At 45.8% G+C, this 22,028-nt stretch overlaps 1 protein-coding gene across 1 annotated transcript in view; it reads left to right on the forward strand.

Moving 5' to 3' along the window:
• The window catches only part of LOC112117007 (butyrophilin subfamily 3 member A3-like), a 53,273-nt gene extending 31,625 nt beyond the window's left edge, over positions 1–21,648 (forward strand). The window contains exons 3-5 of the mRNA XM_029912179.1: positions 12,964–13,248; positions 15,166–15,270; positions 21,098–21,648. Of these exons, the coding sequence (XP_029768039.1) occupies positions 12,964–13,248; positions 15,166–15,270; positions 21,098–21,648 (941 nt within the window). The remainder of the gene's footprint in view (positions 1–12,963; positions 13,249–15,165; positions 15,271–21,097) is intronic.
• Positions 21,649–22,028: the final 380 nt, after the last annotated feature.

Consider the following 22,028-nt stretch of genomic DNA (forward strand, 5'->3'; position numbering starts at 1 on the left):
AGAGGCAATAAAGTCATTGTTACTTCTCATTCATGCAATCTTTATTAATTTATCACACAACTAGGGGGATAATTGGAAAGGTAGCCCGGGATGGGTGGGGGAGGAGGGAAGGAAAAGGACACACTCCAATTTAAAACTTTAAAACTTATTGCTATGGAAATCATCTAGGGTGGAGTGAGTGGGTGGCCGAAGGCCCCCCCACCGTGTTCTTGGGCGTCTGGGTGAGGAGGCAATGGGACTTGGGGAGGATGGCTGCTGGTTACAGAGGGGCTGTAGCGGCGGTCTCTGCTCCTGCTGCCTTTCCTGCAGCTCAACCATACGCAGGAGCATATCACTTTGATGCTCCAGCAGCCGGAGCATCGACTCTTGCTTTCTGAGTACAAGTTGACGCCACCTCTCCTCTTCAGCCCGCGTTTCAGCACGCAACTTCTCCTCTTCAGCCCGCGATTCAGCACGCCACCTCTCCTCTCGCTCATATTGGGCTTTTTTAAAATCAGTCATTGACTGCCTCCACGCATTCAGCTGTGCTCTGTCAGCGTGGGAGGCAGTCTGAAGTTCAGTAAACATTTCGTCACGCGTCCTTCGCTTCCTTCTTCGAATATTCACTAGCCTCTGCGAAGGAGTAAGATTTGCAGCTGGTGGAGAAGGGAGAGGTTGTTAAAAAAGATACATTTTAGAGAACAATGGGTACACTCTTTCACGTTAGATTTTGCTGTTCACAACATCACACAGCACATGTGCTTTCGTTACAAGGTCGCATTTTTCCTCTTATATTGAGAGTCTCCTGGTTTGGTGTGAGAGATCACTCACGCAGTGCCAGGACACAGATTTCAGCTTGCAGGCAGCCATGGTAAGACATATAGTCTTTGGGCTTTTTTAACCTTCTTAACATGTGGGGATGGTTTCAAACAGTTCTGCCCTCATTTCCCATACCAAGCACCCGTGCCATTTAAAATGGGTTTGCAATGTAAAAGGAGGGGCTGCGATTTCAGGTTTAACATGCAGCACAAACCCAACTAACTCCCCTCCCCCACACACCCAATTCTCTGGGATGGTCACTTCAACCCTCCCCCCCACCGCGTGGTTAACAGCGGGGAATATTTCTGTTCAGCAGAGCAGGAAGGGGCACCTCTGAATGTCCCCTTAATAAAATTGCCCCATTTTAACCAGGTGACCGTGAATGATATCACTCTCCTGAGGATAACAAAGAGAGATAAGGAATGGATGTTGTCTGCATGCCAGTTGTCTGCATACGCTGCCATGCTTTGTTATGCAATGATTCCAGACTACGTGCTACTGGCCTGGCGTGGTAAAGTGTCCTACCATGGCGGACGGGATAAGGCAGCCCTCCCCAGAAACCTTTTGCAAAGGCTTTGGGAGTACATGAAGGAGAGCTTTCTGGAGATGTCCCTGGAGGATTTCCGCTCCATCCCCATACACATTAACAGACTTTTCCAGTAGCTGTACTGGCCGCGACTGCCAGGGCAAATTAATCATTAATCATTAAACACGCTTGATTTTAAACAGTGTAATATTTACAAAGGTACACTCACCAGAGGTCCCCTGTGTACCCTCAGGGTCTGGGAGCACACCTTGGGTGAGTTCGGGGGTTACTGGTTCCAGGTCCAGGGTGATAAACATATCCTGGCTGTTGGGGAAACAGGTTTCTCCGCTTCCTTGCCGCTGTGAGCTCTCTCCATTATCTTCATCCTCATCTTCCTCGTTCCCCGAACCCTTTTCCCTGTGTGTTTCTCCACTGAAGGAGTCATAACACACGGTTGGGGTAGTGGTGGCTGCACCCCCTAGGATCGCATGCAGCTCCATGTAGAAGCGGCATGTTTGCGGCTCTGCCCCGGACCTTCCGTTTGCCTCTCTGGCTTTGTGGTAGGCTTGCCTTAGCTCCTTAATTTTCACGCGACACTGCTGTGCGTCCCTGTTATGGCATCTGTCCTTCATGGCCTTTGAGACCTTTTCTAATACTTTGCCATTTCGTTTACTACTACGGAGTTCAGCTAGCACTGAGTCATCTTCCCATATGGCGAGCAGATCCCGTACCTCCCGTTCTGTCCATGATGGAGCTCTTTTGCGATCCTGGGACTCCATCACGGTTACCTGTGCTGATGAGCTTTGCGTGGTCACCTGTGGTCTCCACGCTGGGCAAACAGGAAATGAAATTCAAAAGTTCGCGGGGCTTTTCCTGTCTACCTGGTCAGTGCATCTGAGTTGAGAGTGCTGTCCAGAGCGGTCACAATTAAGCACTGTGGGATAGCTCCCGGAGGCCAATAACGTCGAATTCCGTCCACACTACCCCAATTCCGACCCGCTAAGGCCGATTTTAGCGCTAATCCCCTCGTCGGAGGTGGAGTAAAGAAACCGGTTTAAAGGGCCCTTTAAGTCGAAAAAAAGGACTTAGCTGTGTGACCGTGTCCAGGCTTAATTCGATTTAACGCTGCTAAAGTCGACCTAAACTCGTAGTGTAGACCAGGCCTTCCACTCACGCCCTTCTCCAGCACCCAGAGAGCATGGACTGTAAGTCAGTAGGTTGGACAAGAGGGTAAAAGAGAATCGGAGCTGACGACCCTCCATTAAAAGTGTCCCATTAAAACTGTTGGGATTGTTAGTTCAGACATCCAGTCTGCTCTCAGTCACTGGGACATCACATGAAGAAAGAGGGAGTAGCCTGGTCCCAAACCACTTAATGCTTCATATTTAAAAAAACAATGCCTTGAATAGCATGAGAAATATTCTGGAAGTCAGAGCAGATCACAGAGCTCAGGTACACAGTGTTCCATGTGAAGAGCACATCTAACCAGGCAGTGCAAAGTGTAGCATCCTATCTTAAATTGACACTAGCCCTCTGGAGATAAAAGGATTTCCCAGCCTGTGAACCTGAGCAACAAAAGAAGGAGAGTCCCTTAAGGTTGATCCAAATCCCATTGAAGTCAATGGGAGCCATTCCATTGGTTCAGTGGGATTGAGATCAGGTTTCCAGCCCTTTAAAATTTCCTCCAAATTTTTTTGCCTAGTTTATCAGATCTAATCCTATCTTATATGCAGAGCACAGTACTGCATGAGGATGACAGGGCTGAGTTAATTTTCTTTGTGTCCTGGCACATTTCACATCACAGTATAGAGTGACTGGACCTGATCACACTGTCACTGGGGACATTTTGTGACGCTCTCACTTGTTCCCCACAATGGGAGCTGAGAATGTATTTCAGGTTTTTTTTAAAATATAATATTAACCCTTTTCACTTGAGTGGTTAGCCAGTGTTCAGGGTCTTGTGGGTTCTTTTTATTAGGAGGAGAAATTGCTGATGGAGTCAAGTATTTATTTGATGCAATCCTTTTTATTTACAAAAAATGTACACAAAGTCCTGTATCACTGAACATGTAGGAATCAACCAGCAGGAGACAATTTCTTTGCCCATAGTTGCAAGCCTCTTTCAGCCAATACTGTATCCAAAAAGTGATCTCTTCGCTTTCACATGCTTCAAGTACTTTTCTGGCTGTTTCTGGTCCTTCCTTGCAGCCTTTTCTGTCTGCTTCTCTAGTGTTTTTTCTCTGCTTCTGCTCTCAAAAACACACAGCTCCACTCTGCATTTGCACTCTGCACATATAGCTCAGCTCTTGACCAGACTTGCACATGGCATGTGATATGAGAGGTGGCTCCTATTGTTTCAGCTACTTTACTCCATAGAGGAGCTTCATTGCTTCTAACATTTATCCTGAATGAAAGGTGGCTATTACACCCACTAGCTTCAATGAGGTTTCACCCTACATCTGGTATAACAATAATTTACAGTTGTGCAAATGTATTATTGCCTGTAAACTCCATATACAAATTCATGCTCCATGGAATATAAAATACATGAAATGCACCCTGTTGTTTGTGTGTATTGATAAAGAAATGTATATGAATTTCCCATGCTTTCTCCAAGTTTATCTTTCTTGTATCCTGGTACATTTCTCAGCTCATTTCAAAGTGATTGGACCTGACCAGCCTGTCACTGCCACTGTGGGAGAAGAGTTTGTGTTACCCTGTCACCTGTCCCCCAGGCTGAGCGCTGAGAACATGGAGGTGAGATGGTTCCGGTCCCAGCTCTCTCCATTTGTTCATCGCTATAGTGATGGAAAGGACCAGTATGGGCAGCAGATGCCAGAATATCAGCGGAGGACAGAGCTCGTGAAAGATGGTCTCATCAGTGGGAGTGTTGCCTTGAGAATTTTCAATATCAGACCTTCTGATGAAGGACAGTACAGCTGTTTTGTTCAAGATGGTATTGATTATGAAGAAGCCCTATTGGAACTAAATGTGGCAGGTCAGTAGCATTTTGGGAGAAGCAGTAGATGTGATATATCTTAATTTTTGTAAGGTTTTTGGCACTGTCCCACATGACATTCTCATAAGCAAACTAGGAAATATGGTTTGGATGAAATTGTTAGAAGGTGGGTGCACAACCTGGTTGAAAAACTGTACCCAAAGGGTATGTCTACACTACGAGAGTAGTTCGATTTTACTTAAATCGAATATGTGGAATCGATATTGCAAAGTCGAACGTGTGTGTCCACACTAAGGACAGTAATTCGACTTTGTGAGTCCACACTAACGGGGCAAGCATCGACATTGGAAGCGGTGCACTGTGGGCAGCTATCCCACAGTTCCCGCAGTCCCCGCTGCCCATTGGAATTCTGGGTCGAGCCGCCAATGCCTTCTGGGTAAAAAAATGTGTCGAGGGTGCTTTTGGGTAACTGTCGTCATCCGTCCGTCACTACCGCCCTCCCTCCCTGAAAGCGCTGGCGGGAAATCAGTTCGCGCACTTTTCTGGTCCGTGACAGCGCGGACGCCACAGCACTGCGAGCATGGAGCCCGCTGCGACCATCGCTGCAGTTGTGGCCGTTGTCAACACCTCGAGCTTATCATCCACCTTTCCCAGAGGCAGATGCAGAGAAATCAGGCGAGGAGGCTACGGCACCGCGGTGAGGACCTGAAGTCTGAGAGTAGCACAGAGCTGTCAGAAAGCACGGGACCCAGTGCCGAGGACATCACGGTGGCAATGGGTCATGTGGATGTTGTGGAACGGCGATTCTGGGCCCGGGAAACAAGCACGGACTGGTGGGACCGCATAGTGCTGCAGGTCTGGGATGAATCACAGTGGCTGCGAAACTTTCGCATGCGGAAGGGGACTTTCATGGAACTTTGTGAGTTGCTGTCCCCTGCCCTGAAGCGCAATGACACCCGGATGCGAGCAGCCCTGACTGTCCAGAAGCGAGTAGCCATAGCCCTCTGGAAGCTTGCAACGCCAGACAGCTACCGGTCAGTCGCGAACCACTTTGGCATGGGCAAATCTACCGTGGGGGTTGTTGTGATGCAAGTAGCCAACGCAATCGTTGAGGTACTGCTCTCAAAGGTAGTGACCCTGGGAAACGCGCAGGTCATCATAGATGGCTTCGCCGCGATGGGATTCCCAAACTGCGGTGGGGCTATAGATGGAACTCACATCCCTATCCTGGGACCAGACCACCAGGCCAGCCAGTACATCAACCGAAAGGGCTACTTTCCAATGGTGCTGCAAGCACTGGTGGACCATAGGGGACGTTTTACAAACATTAACGTCGGATGGCCGGGCAAGGTTCATGACGCTCGTGTTTTCAGGAACTCAGGTCTGTTTAGACGGCTGCAGGAAGGTATTTACTTCCCGGACCACAAAATAACTCTTGGGGATGTGGAGATGCCTATAGTCATCCTCGGGGACCCAGCCTACCCGCTAATGCCCTGGCTCATGAAGCCCTATACTGGCGCCCTGGACACTGAAAAAGAACTCTTCAACTACCGGCTGAGCAAGTGCAGAATGGTGGTGGAGTGTGCTTTTGGCCGTCTCAAGGGGAGATGGAGAAGCTTACTGACTCGCTGTGATCTCAGCGAAACCAATATCCCCATTATTATTGCAGCTTGCTGTGTGCTCCACAATCTGTGTGAGAGCAAGGGGGAGACCTTTATGGCGGGGTGGGAGGTTGAGGCAAATAGCCTGGCTGCTGATTACGCCCAGCCAGACAGCCGGGCGATTAGAAGAGCCCAGCGGGACGCGCTGTGCATCCGGGAGGCTTTGAAAGCTAGGTTCCTGAGTGAGCAGGGTAACCTGTGACTTTTCAGTTTGTGTACAGAGAACCTGAACCTGCCCCCGTTTCTTTACCCACTAAATGTTCAGTATCCTCTCCAGTTACATACCCCGTTCCCCCCCTTTCAATACACGTTTAAAAATAAAATCACTTGAATTTTGTTTTCTTTATTACTGTTTTCGTGGGAAAGTGTTGAACCTGGGACGCAGACTGTGGTGGGGAGCGGGTGTAGTGTAGTGATGCAAATGACGCTTCTAAACTCCAGGCATGACAGGCTCCGCAGTGGTGGACTGGTGGTTTCAACGGAGCCTGCCACCCCTCCTGTTCGGGACTCTGTGTGTGGGGGGGCTATGTGACTTTGCAGGGGGAGGACGGTTACAGATCCCCTGCTGCGTGGCTCTGTGATCCAGGATAAGGACCGCTGCATAAGATCTGTAACTGCCCTCCCCCGCCACAAAGTCACAGAGCACCCCCCACCCCCCACCGAACACTAAAACCACCTCCCAGACTGACCAGGGTAACTAGTGACTGCAATGTGTGTGTGCCCTGCTGCTGAACCTGCCCCCGCCTCTGTACCCTGGTAAAGGTGACTGTCCTGTCCAATTACCAACCCCCTTCCCCCCCTTCAGACAGACTCTCCTCTAAAAGTACATGATGGAAACAGTAATTAACAGAAACGTATTTTTTATTAGCAACTACACATGAAACTGGGGGGTGAAACTTGGACGGGGGCTTGGGTGAGGCGGGAAGGAAAGGACTTGTCAAATTTTGGGGAATAAGAGCCTTCTAGTACTAGAGCAGTCTGCAGAAGTGGAGTGAGAGTTTTCACGGACTCTGCCGCCCCTCCTTCTTTGGACTTTGGGTGAGGGGGGTATGGGACTTGGTGGCGGGGGAGGGCGGTTACAGATAGACTGCAGCGGGGCTCTGTCCTCCTGCCTCCGGTCCTGCAGAACATCCACAAGGCGCTGGAGCGTGTCCGTTTGCTCCCTCATTAGTCCAATCAGCGTTTGAGTCGCCTGCTGGTCTTCCTGCCGCCACCTCTCCTCCCGTTCCATGTGTGATCGGTGCATTTGGGACAAGTTCTCCCTCCACTGGGTCTGCTGGGCTGCCTGGGCTCGGGAGCAGCCCATAAGTTCCGAGAACATGTCCTCCCGTGTCCTCTTCTTCCTACGCCTCATCTGCGCTAGCCTCTGGGAGTGTGATGCCAGGCTGGGTTGGGAGACAGTCGCAGCTGTGGGAATGGGAAAAAGGGAGTGAATTCCTCAGAAAGATAAATTTCGTTGTGAACAAAGAACATAGTCTTTCCCTGTGAACAAGACCATGCACAGCACCTATCACATGCGCACTCAGGACAAGGTCGAATTTTCGGCCTTCGCATTCAGTGCCTGGGGTCTTGCAGTGCAGATCAGAGAAGCGGGGCAGGACACCGGAATTTGTGTAGCAGGCCGACATGGTAAGCCGTAGACTTGTGGCTGCTTAAAACTTTAATAGTTGTACTGGCCTCCTTTCACATTGAAAGCAATGCCAGTTCCTGCTGCCAGCAATCCGGCAAGCATGAACTCTGCCCCTGTCCCACCCCCTCGCGGCTGTCCCAGGGAAAGATCCCTGTATGCTGCCCCTCTCCCGCCTCCACTGCGTGGCTGTAAACCGCCGGTTACAGTTCTGTAAAGGAACAGGCAAGCAGTCCCAATACTAACATTCCCCTACCTAATTCAAAGCAGGTCATCATGAGCGACATCACTCTGATGAGAATTTCAGAGACGGAAAAAGAAAGGATGCTTCGGGAAAGCCTGCAAAGACCAGGGCCGTATGCCGCCATGCTCTGCAGGGCAATGATCCCGGAGTACTTGCTTGTCTCCTGGCGCGGAAATGTTTCCTACTATGGAGGACCCAATAAGGCCGCTCTCCCCAGGAACCTGATGCAAAGGCTTTCCAATTACTTCCAGGAGAGCTTCGTGGAGATGTCCATGGAGGATTTCAGCTCTATCCCCGGACATATAGACCGGATTTTACTGTAGCTGCACTGGCAGGGACTAAACGGTAGAGCGGCTTGGCCACAACAATTATGCTAAACCGGACATTGTTAGATTTTTTTCAGTAGTTGCACTGCCAGGGAGTGAACAGTTAAGCGCCTAGGGCAAAGTAATCATGAAAAACCCATTGTTAATATTCCTGTTCTGTTAAAAATAAATGTTTACATGTTTAAAACACTTACTGGCTGATCCTTCCCCTGATTCTGTGTCCGGGTTAACGGCTGGGGACGGTTGGTAGGGGATCTCTGTAAGGGTGATGAAGAGATCCTGGCTGTCGGGGAAATCAGCGTTGTAAGCGCTGTCGACTGCCTCGTCCTCCTCATCTCCTTCCTCATCTTCCCCGTCCGCTAACATGTCCGAGGAACCGGCCGTCGACAATATCCCATCCTTAGAGTCCACGGTCAGTGGTGGGGTAGTGGTGGCGGCCGCACCTAGGATGGAATGCAGTGCCTCGTAGAAACGGGATCCGGAGTGTCCGTTTGCCTCTTTTTGGTCTTCTGGTAGCCTTGTCGCAGCTCCTTGATTTTCACGCGGCACTGCGTTGCATCCCGGCTGTATCCTCTCTCTGCCATGGCTTTAGAGATCTTCTCATAGATCTTTGCATTCCGTCTTTTGGAGCGCAGCTCGGAAAGCACGGACTCATCGCCCCACACAGTGATCAGATCCAAGACTTCCTGATCAGTCCATGCTGGGGCCCTCTTTCTATTCTGAGATTGCATGGCCATCTCTGCTGGAGAGCTCTGCATCGTTGCCAGTGCTGCTGAGCTCGCCACGATGTCCAAACAGGAAATGAGATTCAAACTGCCCAGACAGGAAAAGAAATTCAAATTTTCCCGGGGCTTTTCCTGTGTGGCTGGTCAGAGCATCCGAGCTCGGACTGCTGTCCAGAGCGTCAACAGAGTGGTGCACTGTGGGATAGCTCCCGGAGCTATTAGCATCGATTTCCATCCACACCTAGCCTAATTCGACATGGCCATGTCGAATTTAGTGCTACTCCCCTCGTTGGGGAGGAGTACAGAAGTCGAATTTAAGAGACCTCTATGTCGAACTAAATAGCTTCGTGGTGTGGACGGGTGCAGAGTTAATTCGATGTAACGGCGCTAAATTCGACATAAACTCCTAGTGTAGACCAGGCCAAAGAGTAGTTATCAATTGTTTGCTATTAAACTAGGTCATTCCTCGGTCCGGTACTATTCAATATTGTCATTATCGACTTAGATGATGGAATAGAAAGTACACTTATAAAATCTGCAGATGTCACCAAGCTGGGAAAGGTGCAAGCCCTTTGCAGGGCAGGATTAGAATTCAAAATGAACTTGATAAATTGGAGAATTGGTCTGAAATCAACAACATGAAATTCAGTAAAAATATATGCAAAGAACTCCACTTTAGGAAAAATTAAATGCACAAATACAATATGAGAATAACTGTCAGGGCAGCAATACTTCAGAAAAGTATGTGGATGTTATAGTGGATCACAAATTCAATATGGATCCAAGAGTGTGATGCTACAGTGAAAAAAAGATTTAGGCTACATATTAGGAAAATCTTTCTAACTATGAGAATAGATAAACACTGAAACAGGTAACCTTGGCAGGTCATGGAATTCATGTCACTGCAGCTTTTTTTTTTTTTTTTAAGAACAGGTTCATAAAATATCAGGGTTGGAGGGGACCTCAGGAGGTCATTTAGTCCAACCCCCTGCTTAAAGCAGGACTAATTCCCAGACAGATTTTTGCCCCAGATTCCTAAATGGCTCCCTCAAGGATTGAGCTCACAACCCTGGGTTTAGTGGGCCAATGCTCAAACCACTGAGCTATACCTCCCCCCAGACACCAATCTGGGATGGCCTAGGAGTACTTAATCTTGCCTCAGTGTGGGTGGATGGACTAGATCAAAGGTTCTCAACCTTTTTCTTTCTGAGCCCCCTCCTCCCCCCGCCAACATGCTATAGAAACTCCACAGCCCAGCTGTGCCACAACCACTGTTTTTCTGCATTAAAAGCCAGAGCCGGTGTTAGGGGGTAGCAAGCAGGGCAATTGATCAGGTCCCCACGCCACAGGGGGCCCTGTGAAGCTAATTTGCTCTGGCTTTGCAGGGCTCGGGCTCGGGGTTCAGTCCTGCACTGCAGAGCTTGGACTTTGGATTTCTGCCATGGGCCCCAGCAAATCTAATTACACCCTTGCTTGGTGGACCCCCTGAAACCTGCTTGCGGAACCCCAGGGGGCCACAGACCCCCAGTTGAGAACCGCTGGACTAGACAACCTTTTGAGTTCCCTTCCAACCGTATATTTCTATGAGTCAGTATGTCACTTTTTTGTAAATGACATTTAAGTTCCTATGTCATTTGGGTGCTTTTCATAATTTTCTCCAAGTTTTTTGCGAGGAAGAATTCTTCATCCAAAGGTTAAGTAAATTGGATAAGTGGTTCCTGAATTACTGCACCCTCTTCACCAACAGTATTCTAAGTATTTTCCTGTTTTAAGGGGGTGGGTGGAAGAGAATAAAAGAAATAAAATTTGATTTCCTAGATCCACATAGATAAAATCTAATGCCCAGAACTGACGTTTAATTTACTGAGGTTATCAGCCTGTAAGCAAATCTACTTATCCAAGCACCATGAAGTGGACTTTATAATAATCATGAACATCCTCTGTAGCTGGACAGACTTGCACCATCTGGATTTAACTGGGAGTTTATTATATAAACTAGTCAGCCACATGCTGGCCAGGAATGCACACCTCTTCCATAAGTAAGAAGCTCTAATGTAGCTGGCCAAAGAACAACAATGCCTTTTTGTGACAACTTTTGAGGGTTCAAAATTTGTTTTGTTCCACATTATAATGGAAATGAGGCCTTCCAAATATTTTTGTGATAGAGAATTGTGTTGAAACTTCCATCTTCCAGTCAAAAAGGGCAGATTTTTGTTCTGCTCATCTCATTCTCTCTCCCCCTCTGGAAGTGACTAGAGTCCACCCTGGACCTCAGAGACCTTCCTGTTAAAAATTTCACTGAAATCGATATGTCTCCAATGCTCTATGAAAGATTTCAGCTTTGATGAAATAGCATATTTTTATTTAAAAATATTTAATCAGAAAATGTTTTGACCATCTTTGCACTAGTTACTCCACAACTGAAAATGAGTGGCTAGTGTTCTCCTGACTCCTGGTCACTCTGGTGTTATCTCCTTTCATTCTGGTGACGGCTGCTAAAATTTTGAAGAGGAAGAACAATTCCTCCTGTGAAAGCCTCCTCCACTGCTTTTCACCACTCAAGAGGGGGCTTAGGAGCAGCCACACATACTGAGCTACGGGTTAAACTTGACCAGAAATGGACAGACTTTTCTCTTCTTCTCTGACGCAATACCTATAGGGCCAGCTAGAGCAGACCGAATCTGATAAAAGACGAGACATATCACTTGAAGGTACATTTGAAATATAAGGTTTATTTTTCTCAATCTTTTTCTTATCTGTTAGTGCTAAGATCAGTTACCAGCTAAAGGAGTTCATGTCATCCTGAAATCCAATGTTTTGCCTTGTGTAGATTCTGGGATGGAACAATAATGAAGGAAAAAGGTTTCCCTTCTGTGACACTCTGTACCTCGGGGGAACACCCTGCACCCCATGTTCATACTTATAATATGATTGTGTGGTATCCAATGCAAAGTTTGTCATGTTGGGTATCTTCAGAAGGCTTATGATGCACTGAGCATTGTCGTTACAGTAATGTTATAGGTTGTAGTTTCATGTATATAGTTATGTGTCTGAAAATGTGTCCTCATGGTTTAAAACAAGCTCAGGCAAAATCCTCCAGGAACAGAGGGGCAGTTCACACCTCATCAGGGCATGTATGGGACAAACCCAGCCCAGCCTCACAGGAACAAAGGACAATGGCTTAGGCAGCAACAAAGGATCTGTTGGACTCTCGAGAACAGTCACCCCCCCTTCCTTTGGTCAGTCAGGGACTACGATGAGGTAATGCTCACCTGGCCCTGAAGCGGGTGGGGACAAAGCCAAGAGGGAAGAAAGAACATGATAAAAGAGAGAGACGTTTGCCATGCTCTTCCTCTCTCTTCCACCTCCATCTACAGACATCACCACCAAGCGACTGCAGCGCTGATCAAAGGGGAGAGCCTGGCTGAAGGGCAATCAGCCAGCCTGTGGTGAGAAGCATCTCAGTTTGTAAAGGCACTGAAAGTGTTAAGATCAGCTTAGAATGCGTTTTGCTTTTATTTCATTTGACCAAATCCGACTTCTTGTTCTTTGACTTATAATCACTTAAAATCTATCTTTATAGTTTAATAAATTTGTTTGTTTATTCTACCTGAAGCAGTGCTTTTGGTTTGAAGCATGTCAGAGACTCCTCTTGGGATAACAAGCCTGGTACATATCAATTTCTTTGTTAAATTGATGAACTCATATAAGCTTGCAGCGTCCAGCGGGCATAACTGCAAGAGTTTCCTAGGGTTGTGTCTGGGACTGGAGATACTGGCCAGTGTCATTCAGTTGCACAATCCAAGGAGCATCGTACATGCCAGAGTCTGTGCCTGAACAGCCCAGGAGTGGGGGTTATCACAGCAGAGCAGGGTAAGGCTGGCTCCCAGAGTCGAGGATTGGAGTGACCTAGCAGATCACTGGTCCAGATAACACCAGAGGAACGTCACACTTTCCCCCTCCATGAAATAATTACAATTTCCTATTCATATACTTTCCAGAGTCCATGAGTATAGGGAATAAAAGGAAAGTTTAAATGTTTATCCTCCATGTTGAACATGTGCATAAATTAACACAGATTTATTCATTTTCTCTAGCTTCAGGCTCTGCTCCTCACATCTCTGTTGAGGATTATCAGGAAGGCGGAATCCGGTTGGTGTGTCGATCATCTGGGTGGTACCCAGAGCCTGAGGTGCTATGGAGAGATCCCAGTGGACAGCATTTACCATCACTCTCTGGAACAAATTCCCAAGAAGTCAATGAGCTGTTTGAAATAGAAAATTCCATCATTATTACAGAGAATTCACACAAGAACGTGTCCTGTGTAGTCAGGAACACTCACACCAACCATCAAAAGGAATCAACATTGTTCTATATATCAGGTCAGTTACCACCAAAACCACACACTGTGAACAGCAATAGCAAAAAGATAACAAATTGGTTAACAATATTAGAATGTATCAATAGCAGTGAAGGCTAGAGTATGATATTAAAAAAACACAAAAGAAACAAACTAATGGTGGGATTTTCAAAAGTGCCTTGAAAGTCGATAAGACTTGTCCTCCTAAATCATTCAGACACTTTTGAAGATCCTACCTATACTGTACAGGCTGCAGAGTAATTAAACCAGGCTAGTTACTTTACTTGTTTACTACAAAAACATGGGGTAATTGACATATCTGAAAATGTATTACAATCCACTTGCAATCTTTGACATAGCTGATTTTGAGAATCCCATTCAAATCTTTAAATGTATAGAAATCAACGGTAACGGAAATTATAGTAGACAAATATTCAAGGATCTTCCCCACGCTCAAATAAATATAGGATTCTAAAATATTACATCACCCACCCAGGATTAAATCTTTAACTCTTTCCCAAGATTCCCACATTCCCCACCCCAGGTGAAATCCTGGACTTATTGAAGTCACTGGCAAAACTCCCATTGACTTCCCTGACATCAAGATTTCACTCCACCATCTGTTGTTTTTGAATCATTGATTGCAAAGAGCAGTGATCACAGCTCACCGCCTGCTCAGCGATTATCAGGTTGTATCGTGGCAGGCATGAGTTTTGAGAAGGGACTTGGAGGACAAGATGGTTGGTTTATGGATTTTATCTGAGAATTTTTCCCACTCATGGGAGCAGCTTGTGTGAAAGAGATTGTTGAGAAGCAGAGAACTGACAAATCAAAGTTGGCAAAATTGGTGAAGCGAAAGCCAGAGTTGACCTTATGATGATACCCTAGGGTGGGTAGGTAGGGTGGGGATAAACAGAGGAGGGCTGGTAAGTGAAGGCAAGAGATTTGTGTTTGAATAGGGGAGGAAGATGGGGGAACCAATGGAGGGATATAAAGAGGGGGATGACACAGTCAGTCATGAGTCAGGAAGATGATCTCAGCAGCAATATCTTGTAGTGATCTGATTTGGGCGGTGGTGGGGCACTGAAGTCACGTAGGAGGAGATTACAATAATCAACAGTAAAGGCATAAAATGGTCAGGGCTTGAACTAGAAGTGGTGTGGCCAGAAAAGGAAGGTTGCAGCTTGGAGACATTTACAGGAAGAAGTTCGGAGATTTTGACCTGAGATTTAAACAGAAGAATCAGACACAATGAATAGCTTCCTGCAAAAGAAGTTTGGATGAATTGTGATTATGATTCATTCAGAGATTTTTTGGGGGAAACAACCTGGCACTTTCTGAATGTATTTGAATATTGAAAGCATTGCTCCCCCCATGGCCAAACTCCACTCTGATCAGTGAATTTAGTCCTGAATACTCTGACCTGTGATCATTCCCGTTATTAGTGGCCGTACTACACTAGATGCTTCAATGGAGATTGCAACCCCAGTGTGTTGAGCATTGTACAAACAAACAGTGATAGTCAGTTCTAAACTAAATAAACAAAACAGACAAAAGACTGAAGAGGAAATTAAGCAAAAGAGAGGAAATGACATGGTAAAGCTCATACTGCAGGGCACCAGCAGAGCAGGGAACATAATCCAGTCTCCTGAATTTCAATCCAGCGCCTTAGGCATTGGATAAGGTTGCCACTCATTGCAACAACAGCAGTGAATTAAACCAGGCTGTTTCATACACTGGTCTGTGAACTGATGACTGTGTTGGTTGGAGTCTCTTGTAATATAGGTTTCTGGTGCTCTGTGCATTGCAGACAGGGCTGTTATTTCCATCTTTGTTTTAGACCTTTCCGTCTGGGAGTAGCTTTATATGATGTGAAATCATTTGATTTTTGCCCCTACTTACAGAGTGATGTGAGTTCCTCTGGGGTTTTCTTTTACAGATGCCTTTTTCCCAATGACGAATCCCTGGATGGTGGCTCTCTGGGTGATCCTGGTGGGGCTGGCTGGTTTCATTGGCCTCACTATTTATCTATTTAAAATAAAAGGTAAACAGAGGGGAAAATAGTGAGATTTTCTTCTAATAATGCAATAAGACTAAATCTGAGAAGCCAAAAAGTAACATGAAAAATGTAGAAGCAACAAAAAATAATGGTTTTGTACAGAAATTGCCTTGCAAAGGAGCTTCACTGATTTACACGAACTGAGCCCTCACATTTATTTGAGTACTGACAATCTAATGTACAGCCACGGGACACACAAGAGAAGAGAAAAGTGAAAACTTTTCATCTTTGTGCTAGGGATGTGAAACCCATCAAAGTCTCATCAGTTATTAAATATCTGTGCACAGCTTTCACCTAACTCAAACACAGCCCTTGTTCCCACTGATGAATTTATGCAAACCCCAAAGTTTACAGTTCTGTAACTGTATACACAAGAGAAAAGAATAAGATTTATTTATTTATTTATTTATTTGGGAAATGTGATACAGACATTGGTGTCATTCTCTTTCCTCCAACTAATAAAATTTTGCACAAATTTGTCTCCTCATTTTTTTGGGGTGAGGGGGAGGGGAAGACTTTATAACCAGAAACAGATTAAAGATCTGATCTTGCACCACTACCATCAATCAGAGCTTTGTCATTGACTTCAGTGAGTAGAGGATCAAGCACTAAAAGCGCAAGTCATATCCATAGAACAATATTACTGATAATGTTAGGGCCTGAAATTACACTTCTTGCACCCCTAACACTCCCAGCAAAGTCACTTGAAATGTAGGATATGCAAGGAAGCAGAACTGGGCTTTAATTCAGAACTTTCACAACTATAAATCCTTGGCAATAGTCACTTTTTGATATTGAACTTCAGTATAGCCACATAATTAGTAAAACATAATTTGAATGTTTATTATTGAGATGCTAGGAATTCATATATTGAAAACAGTCCTTTCAATCTGAATTAACTGAAAATATCCTTAAATAACCTGTATTTGGTCCTGTTCGCTTTATTTTTCTCCTAATAGAAACTCTTGCTGTTAATTTTTGTTGTTGTTAGTAATAAAGGGACATCAACTTGAAAATCACATGGAATATCCGTGATAATGTATTGATGATAATTCAGTAGGCAGGTGATAAGAACACAAAGAAAACATTATTTAAAATGTATCTTCACTGAGGGTGAAATTCCCCTAGTGCTGGAGGTGCCATGAAGTGGGAGACCAGGGGCCTCTGTGCCCCCCCTGCACAGTGGAGAAGGGCTCCATTCCAGCTTACTGTCAGTGTTTCCCCTTTGTGCAAAGTTGTTTCTGATAGGATGAGAAATAGTTGATATGAGTTAGGGCTATTCTTGGTGTAATCTTGTTATTTACAAAACGTGTACAGAAAGGTTTTGCTTCCTTGAACACAGTAGAAACCAACAGCAGTCAGTTTCCTTGCTCAGAAAAATCCCCAATCTGCCATTACAGTGAGCTCTGTGCGCGAAAAGCTTTGTCTGTTTCTTCTTAGGTTCGTACCCATCACTCCTTCGCCAGGTTTCTTCTGGCTTTCTACCTCCAAAACACCCACCCACCCACACTCTGCAATCTATCTCTGAGCCCCTGAGTTCACTATTAGGGAAAGCCCTGTTAATCTACCTGGGTTGGCTCTGTTCAGACCTCACTACTGCCTAGTGCACTGGGCAGTAGTTTTCATTATTTCTAGCTGGATTGCAACATAAAAGGCCAGAATTGCTTTTTCTACTGAACCTGAAGGAAGATGCTTTGTTTTAACAAGGTCCATGATTCTCTTCGGATCAAAATCCCATTAATACCTTTAAGCATTACATAAGCAACTGTTGAGAAAGAGGTGGGGGGGTGTGGCTATATGTACTTTAAATCTGTGCAGCAAGCCAGAAACTGGGGCTAGGGAGGGACTTTTGCAGAAGCTGGACAGTGAAGTGCAGGGAGAAATGGAGACAGAGGCCTGGTCTACACTACGACTTTAATTCGGATTTAGCTGCGTTAATCCGAATTAACCCTTCACCCGTCCACACTACAGAGCCAGTTAATTCGAATTAAAGGGCACTTAAAATCGATTTCTGTACTCCACCTCAACGAGCGGAGTAGCGCCTAAATCGATTTTGTTAATTCGAATTAGGGTTAGTGTGGCCGCACACCACCGAATTACTGTGGTTAAATTAATGGGGTAGTGTGGCCGCACACCACCGAATTAATGTGGTTAAAAACCGAATTAATGTGCTTAGTGTGGCCGCGCACAATCGAATTTATACAACCTGTTTCCCAAATTCGAATTATCTAAATTCGGATTAATCCCGTAGTGTAGACATACCCAGAGACTGAGGTGCTTTAGGGATATCTCTGTTCTCCTTATAATAACATTACGGGGTCAATGAAATAGAAAATGATTCTGTTCTTCTTTATAATTGTCACATGACAAGTCTCACATCTTCAGATGGAAGAGAAGTCACCAGGGCCAGGATTTTGTAGATTCCATGTAGGAGATGGGCGGAGTTTGCAGCTCAGATCAAAGCCAATATACAGTGGCCACTGAGAGGCTTCAAAAGTGGTCTGTGTCCTGCTTGTGGTCTCCCTAGACCTCTATAATTTGCCTGTACAATGGGTAAATGAATGTTGTGTTGGATAGGCTGTATAATGGGAGGCTGGGGTTAATTTCACCCTGTAAGAGAAACACTTTTAATTAGTGTATCTTTCTTTCTGACTCTTTGTTACCTAGGTGACCACCAAAGAGACCTTGGTAAGTTTTTCCTTTTTCTAATACAGCCTAATCTGACCCACCCGTCCATCCTTACTTATGTACTTACTCCCCTGTGTGAGTGTGTTGTGCAAGTTATAATTTTGCCCTGAATGAAGATCATGACAGGTATGTGTCTTGATAGAGGGACAGAATAGGAGGGAGGACAAACCAGAAACCCAAACCATACCCTTAGCTCTCTAGCCTGCTCAGGCTGCCAGCTATCCCCTTCCCAGGTCTCTGAAGGTCACTTATGTCTGCCTCTGCTCCCATCAAATGAGACTCTGCAAAGTCTAGGGCTGGCCCTGTATCGTTACTTAAATCTTTTTGCTAACGAAATGCAGAGCACCTGGGCCCTATAGAAATACCCCATGGTAGGTAAGTAAATAAATGCATCTGTTTCAGAGAGGAAAAAAAATCTTCGCAACTTTCATGTTTTAAAACCAAGAAATTTTTGAGTCCTCAGAGCTAAATATCATCAATTGTAACATCTCTATGGATAAGGCATTGGCCTCCTAAGCCAGAGATTGTGGGTTCATGTCCCATCTGGGGTGAAAAGCTACTTTCTTGGGCGAGGGATAGCTCAGTGGTTTGAGCATTGGCCTGCTAAACCCAGGGTTGTGAGTTCAATCCTTGAGGGGGCCATTTAGGGAGGGGGGGAAAGTTGGGGATTGGTCCTGCTTTGAGCAGGGGATTGGACTAGATGACCTCCTGAGGTCCCTTCCAACTCTGGTATTCTATGATCTCTCTGCCCAGCACTCCCATAACTCAGATACTGCCCTCCTTATCCATAATGAATTTTGTACATAAAGAATGCAGCCCTTTAACTATGTTTCATAGGGGTAGAAGCTCTGAATAATAAAGCTTTGACTAATAACAAATATTTGTTTCTCTACATTTTTAGGGATACTTACTGCTGAACTTGGTAAGTCTCATTTTGCTTCTTTCTACTTTTTGTACAGTTGTATCCTGATAAGTATGTTTTGTTGTTGTGGTTGGTGCTGTTGTTTGTTTAGCTTTTTTGCTTGGTTGATTGGATTTGGCTGGGGGGGGGCAAGGTTGTTTTTCAGATTATTTGTTTGTTTAGGGGGGTTGTTTTTGTTTTTTTCATTTTAAGTTTTAAAAAATGTGGAATGGAGCTAAGGCTGATCAATTTCACACAAAATAAACAAAATAAAAAATAGGGATTTGAAAAGAAATGAGCTGTCAGATTTAACTTTCATCCTGACAATACTGAGAAATAGCACAGAAAAGAAGTGGAAAGTGGATCTTTGTCATAAAAAGAAAATTAAAAAATGATACTTTTTTGAAGAAAATGTTTGTTTCTGAAAAAGACAATTTTTCAAGAAAAACACTTAATTCAAAAATTTTCACTAGCTTTCAGATTTGATTTGCTGTATGTATGCGTAGAACTTACTGAACTCAGTGAAACTACTCAGATCTGTAAAGATAAGCACGTGCATTGCTCTTTGCAAGCTCACTGCATATATTCGTTCTATTCTTCTCCCCCTAAAGTAAATGGGAGATTTTTCATTGACCTTGGTGGGAACAAGATCAGGCTTTTCTTACCAGGTATTTTATATCATAATTCTAATGTGTCAGTGGGGAAAATCTGATTGTAACTTTTGGATAGTTACATAGATAATGGAACCTGATATAATATAAAAATAATCTGTTAAATGTGTAGCCTCTGAGAGAGAAGCTTTTACACAATCTAGGTGAGTTTCTGATTCTTTATTTTAATTTATAGTAAATTTCTGGGAGAAATTCTAGATGTATTTTCCCTCAGTGTGTCATTCTGTACATTGTTGAATCCTATAGTATTTGCTCAAGTGAATTCTCATCTCTGATTATGCGGTTGCTTGCAGGCTGGAGAAAAATTGCTGCCCCTATGGAAAAAGGTAATCAAAAATCATACTGTATCAATGTCCAATCCCACCTTCTGTAAGAAAATGTTGCACCTTCTCCTTGATGGTTGCAGTGGGTAATTTAGGGCAGACTTCACAAGCATCCTGTATGTCACTGCACATCGTGATGTGAGGCAGGTTTTATACCTATGTCCTGCCAGAACACAATGCATCCAGATAGGATCACAGCTCCTCCCCCTCCTCTGCCTGCATGTGCACTACCCCCTGCAGAGTTTTCTGAGAGCACCTCCCAGTCATTGTACAGAGCCAGTGGGGCATGCATCTCCCCAGATACTACCCCAAAGCCAAGGCCTGCCCTGTCTGCCGTCAATCGCTTTCCTGCTCCTGCTCATGTCTCCTCCTCACTCTTCTTCAGCCCTCACTGCCTGGGAGAGGGACAGAGCCATGCTCTGTGGATGAGAAGCAAACTGAATTCTGTGTCTGGTGACTAGGTAGCATTATGATGGAGAATGGGAAAAGTGTAGACTAGAATTACAGTGAGAGGGGCCGGGGGTAAGTGAGGAAATAAAATATTAGGAAGGAAGGTCCTGCTTCTTGCACATGAGCCTGAGCGAGCAGTGGAGAAGCAATGGGTGGGGAAGGGAAGGGAAGGGTGGGATTATGAGTGGTCTGGAAGTTGGTAGGAAAGAATAGGAGGCTGAGTGCAGTTGCCCAAAGCAGCCGTCCTTGAGAGAAACAGGACCTGGTACTGAGCATGAAATCTGGGGCATGTCAAATCCTCGCACCATGTGGCCTGTTGCTGTCTGAGGCAGAAGCACTTCAGAGATCCAGCATTTGGACAGGGGATGATTGACTGAGGAGGCTCACATCAGATCTCAGAGAGGGAGCAGCTGGGACACAAAAGGACTCATGCTGGGAATGAGGCATTGCAGGGGGAGGGGAACTGTGTCAATATTCATGTCATATAATTTGCTGAGCCCCCTGTGATATCAAGGTCTCTAATCCCCTGTGTGTGGGAGGGGAAAGATCCTGAGTCTCAGGCCTGACCCCAGCTGATCCTTTCATGCTGTCACTGACCTTTCTCTGCCAGGGGAGTGACTCTCCCCTGCACTGTGCTGAGATCTCAGAGCTGCTCCCCATTCAGAGCTGGTAAATCCTGGAGGAAGGAGATTCCCTGATTTACTCCTCAGATGGAGCATATTATCTCACTGACATGATCAAATCCTCTCCCAAGGCTGAGCTCTGCCTCTAACACTCTGATTCTCTCTCTCTCTCCCCAGCAAATGTGACTCTCGATCCAGACACGGCTCATCCCCAGCTCGTCCAGTCTGAGGATCAGAAAAGTGTGAGACGGAGAGAAACATGGCAGGATCTGCCCAACAATCCTGAGAGATTTGAATATGAGCGCTGTGTGCTGGGCTGTGAGGGTTTCACCTCAGGGAGACATTACTGGGAGGTGGAGGTGGGGGGTGGGGAATACTGGGCCGTGGGGGTTGCCAGAGAGTCTGTGAAGCGGAAAGGAGAGATCATTTTTGAAACTCAGGAGGGGATCTGGGCTGTGGGCCATTGGGGGAGTCAGTACCTGGCTGTCACCTCCCCTCGCTCCCCATTGGTCCTAAAATGGGTCCCCAGGAGGATCCGGGTTTTTCTGAACTATGAAGTGGGGCAGGTGGCATTTTTTGATGCTGATAGAGGGGTCCTGATATTCGCTTTCCCACCGGCTTCCTTTGCTGGGGAGAGAATCCGCCCCTGGTTCTGGGTCTGGGATACGGAATCCCAGCTCAGACTGTGTCCCCGAGACACAGGATGAAATATCCCTCTGGGACTCCTGTCATCGGCCAGTCTAGCCTCACACATCCTCATCCTAAGACACTGGAGGTCTCCCATGTTCCTGCAGAGCCTCCTGTGCATAGTATCTATAAACCTGGGGGTGGGGTGGTGTCTCTGGACTGTAATAGCAACTGAGAGCAGAGATGGAGCAGAACTAGCCAATTTCCTTGGCTTTAGGATTGTGCAGCTTGTCTGTCACTAGCCTCTGTGACCCAGGAGAACTCTAGCAGTCGGTCGGGTCAGTAGCTGAGGGTACGTCTACACTGCAGTGTGTGCTCCCATCCTGGCTTGTAGGCATGTGCACATGTTAGTCAAGTCCACCTGTAAAAGTCCATATTGCTGAGCTGCAGGGCCGGCTCT

The sequence above is a fragment of the Terrapene carolina genome, unplaced genomic scaffold (assembly GCF_002925995.2).
Source record: "Terrapene carolina triunguis isolate 2854851 unplaced genomic scaffold, T_m_triunguis-2.0 Scaffold192, whole genome shotgun sequence".
NCBI classification, from domain to species: Eukaryota; Metazoa; Chordata; order Testudines; family Emydidae; genus Terrapene; species Terrapene triunguis.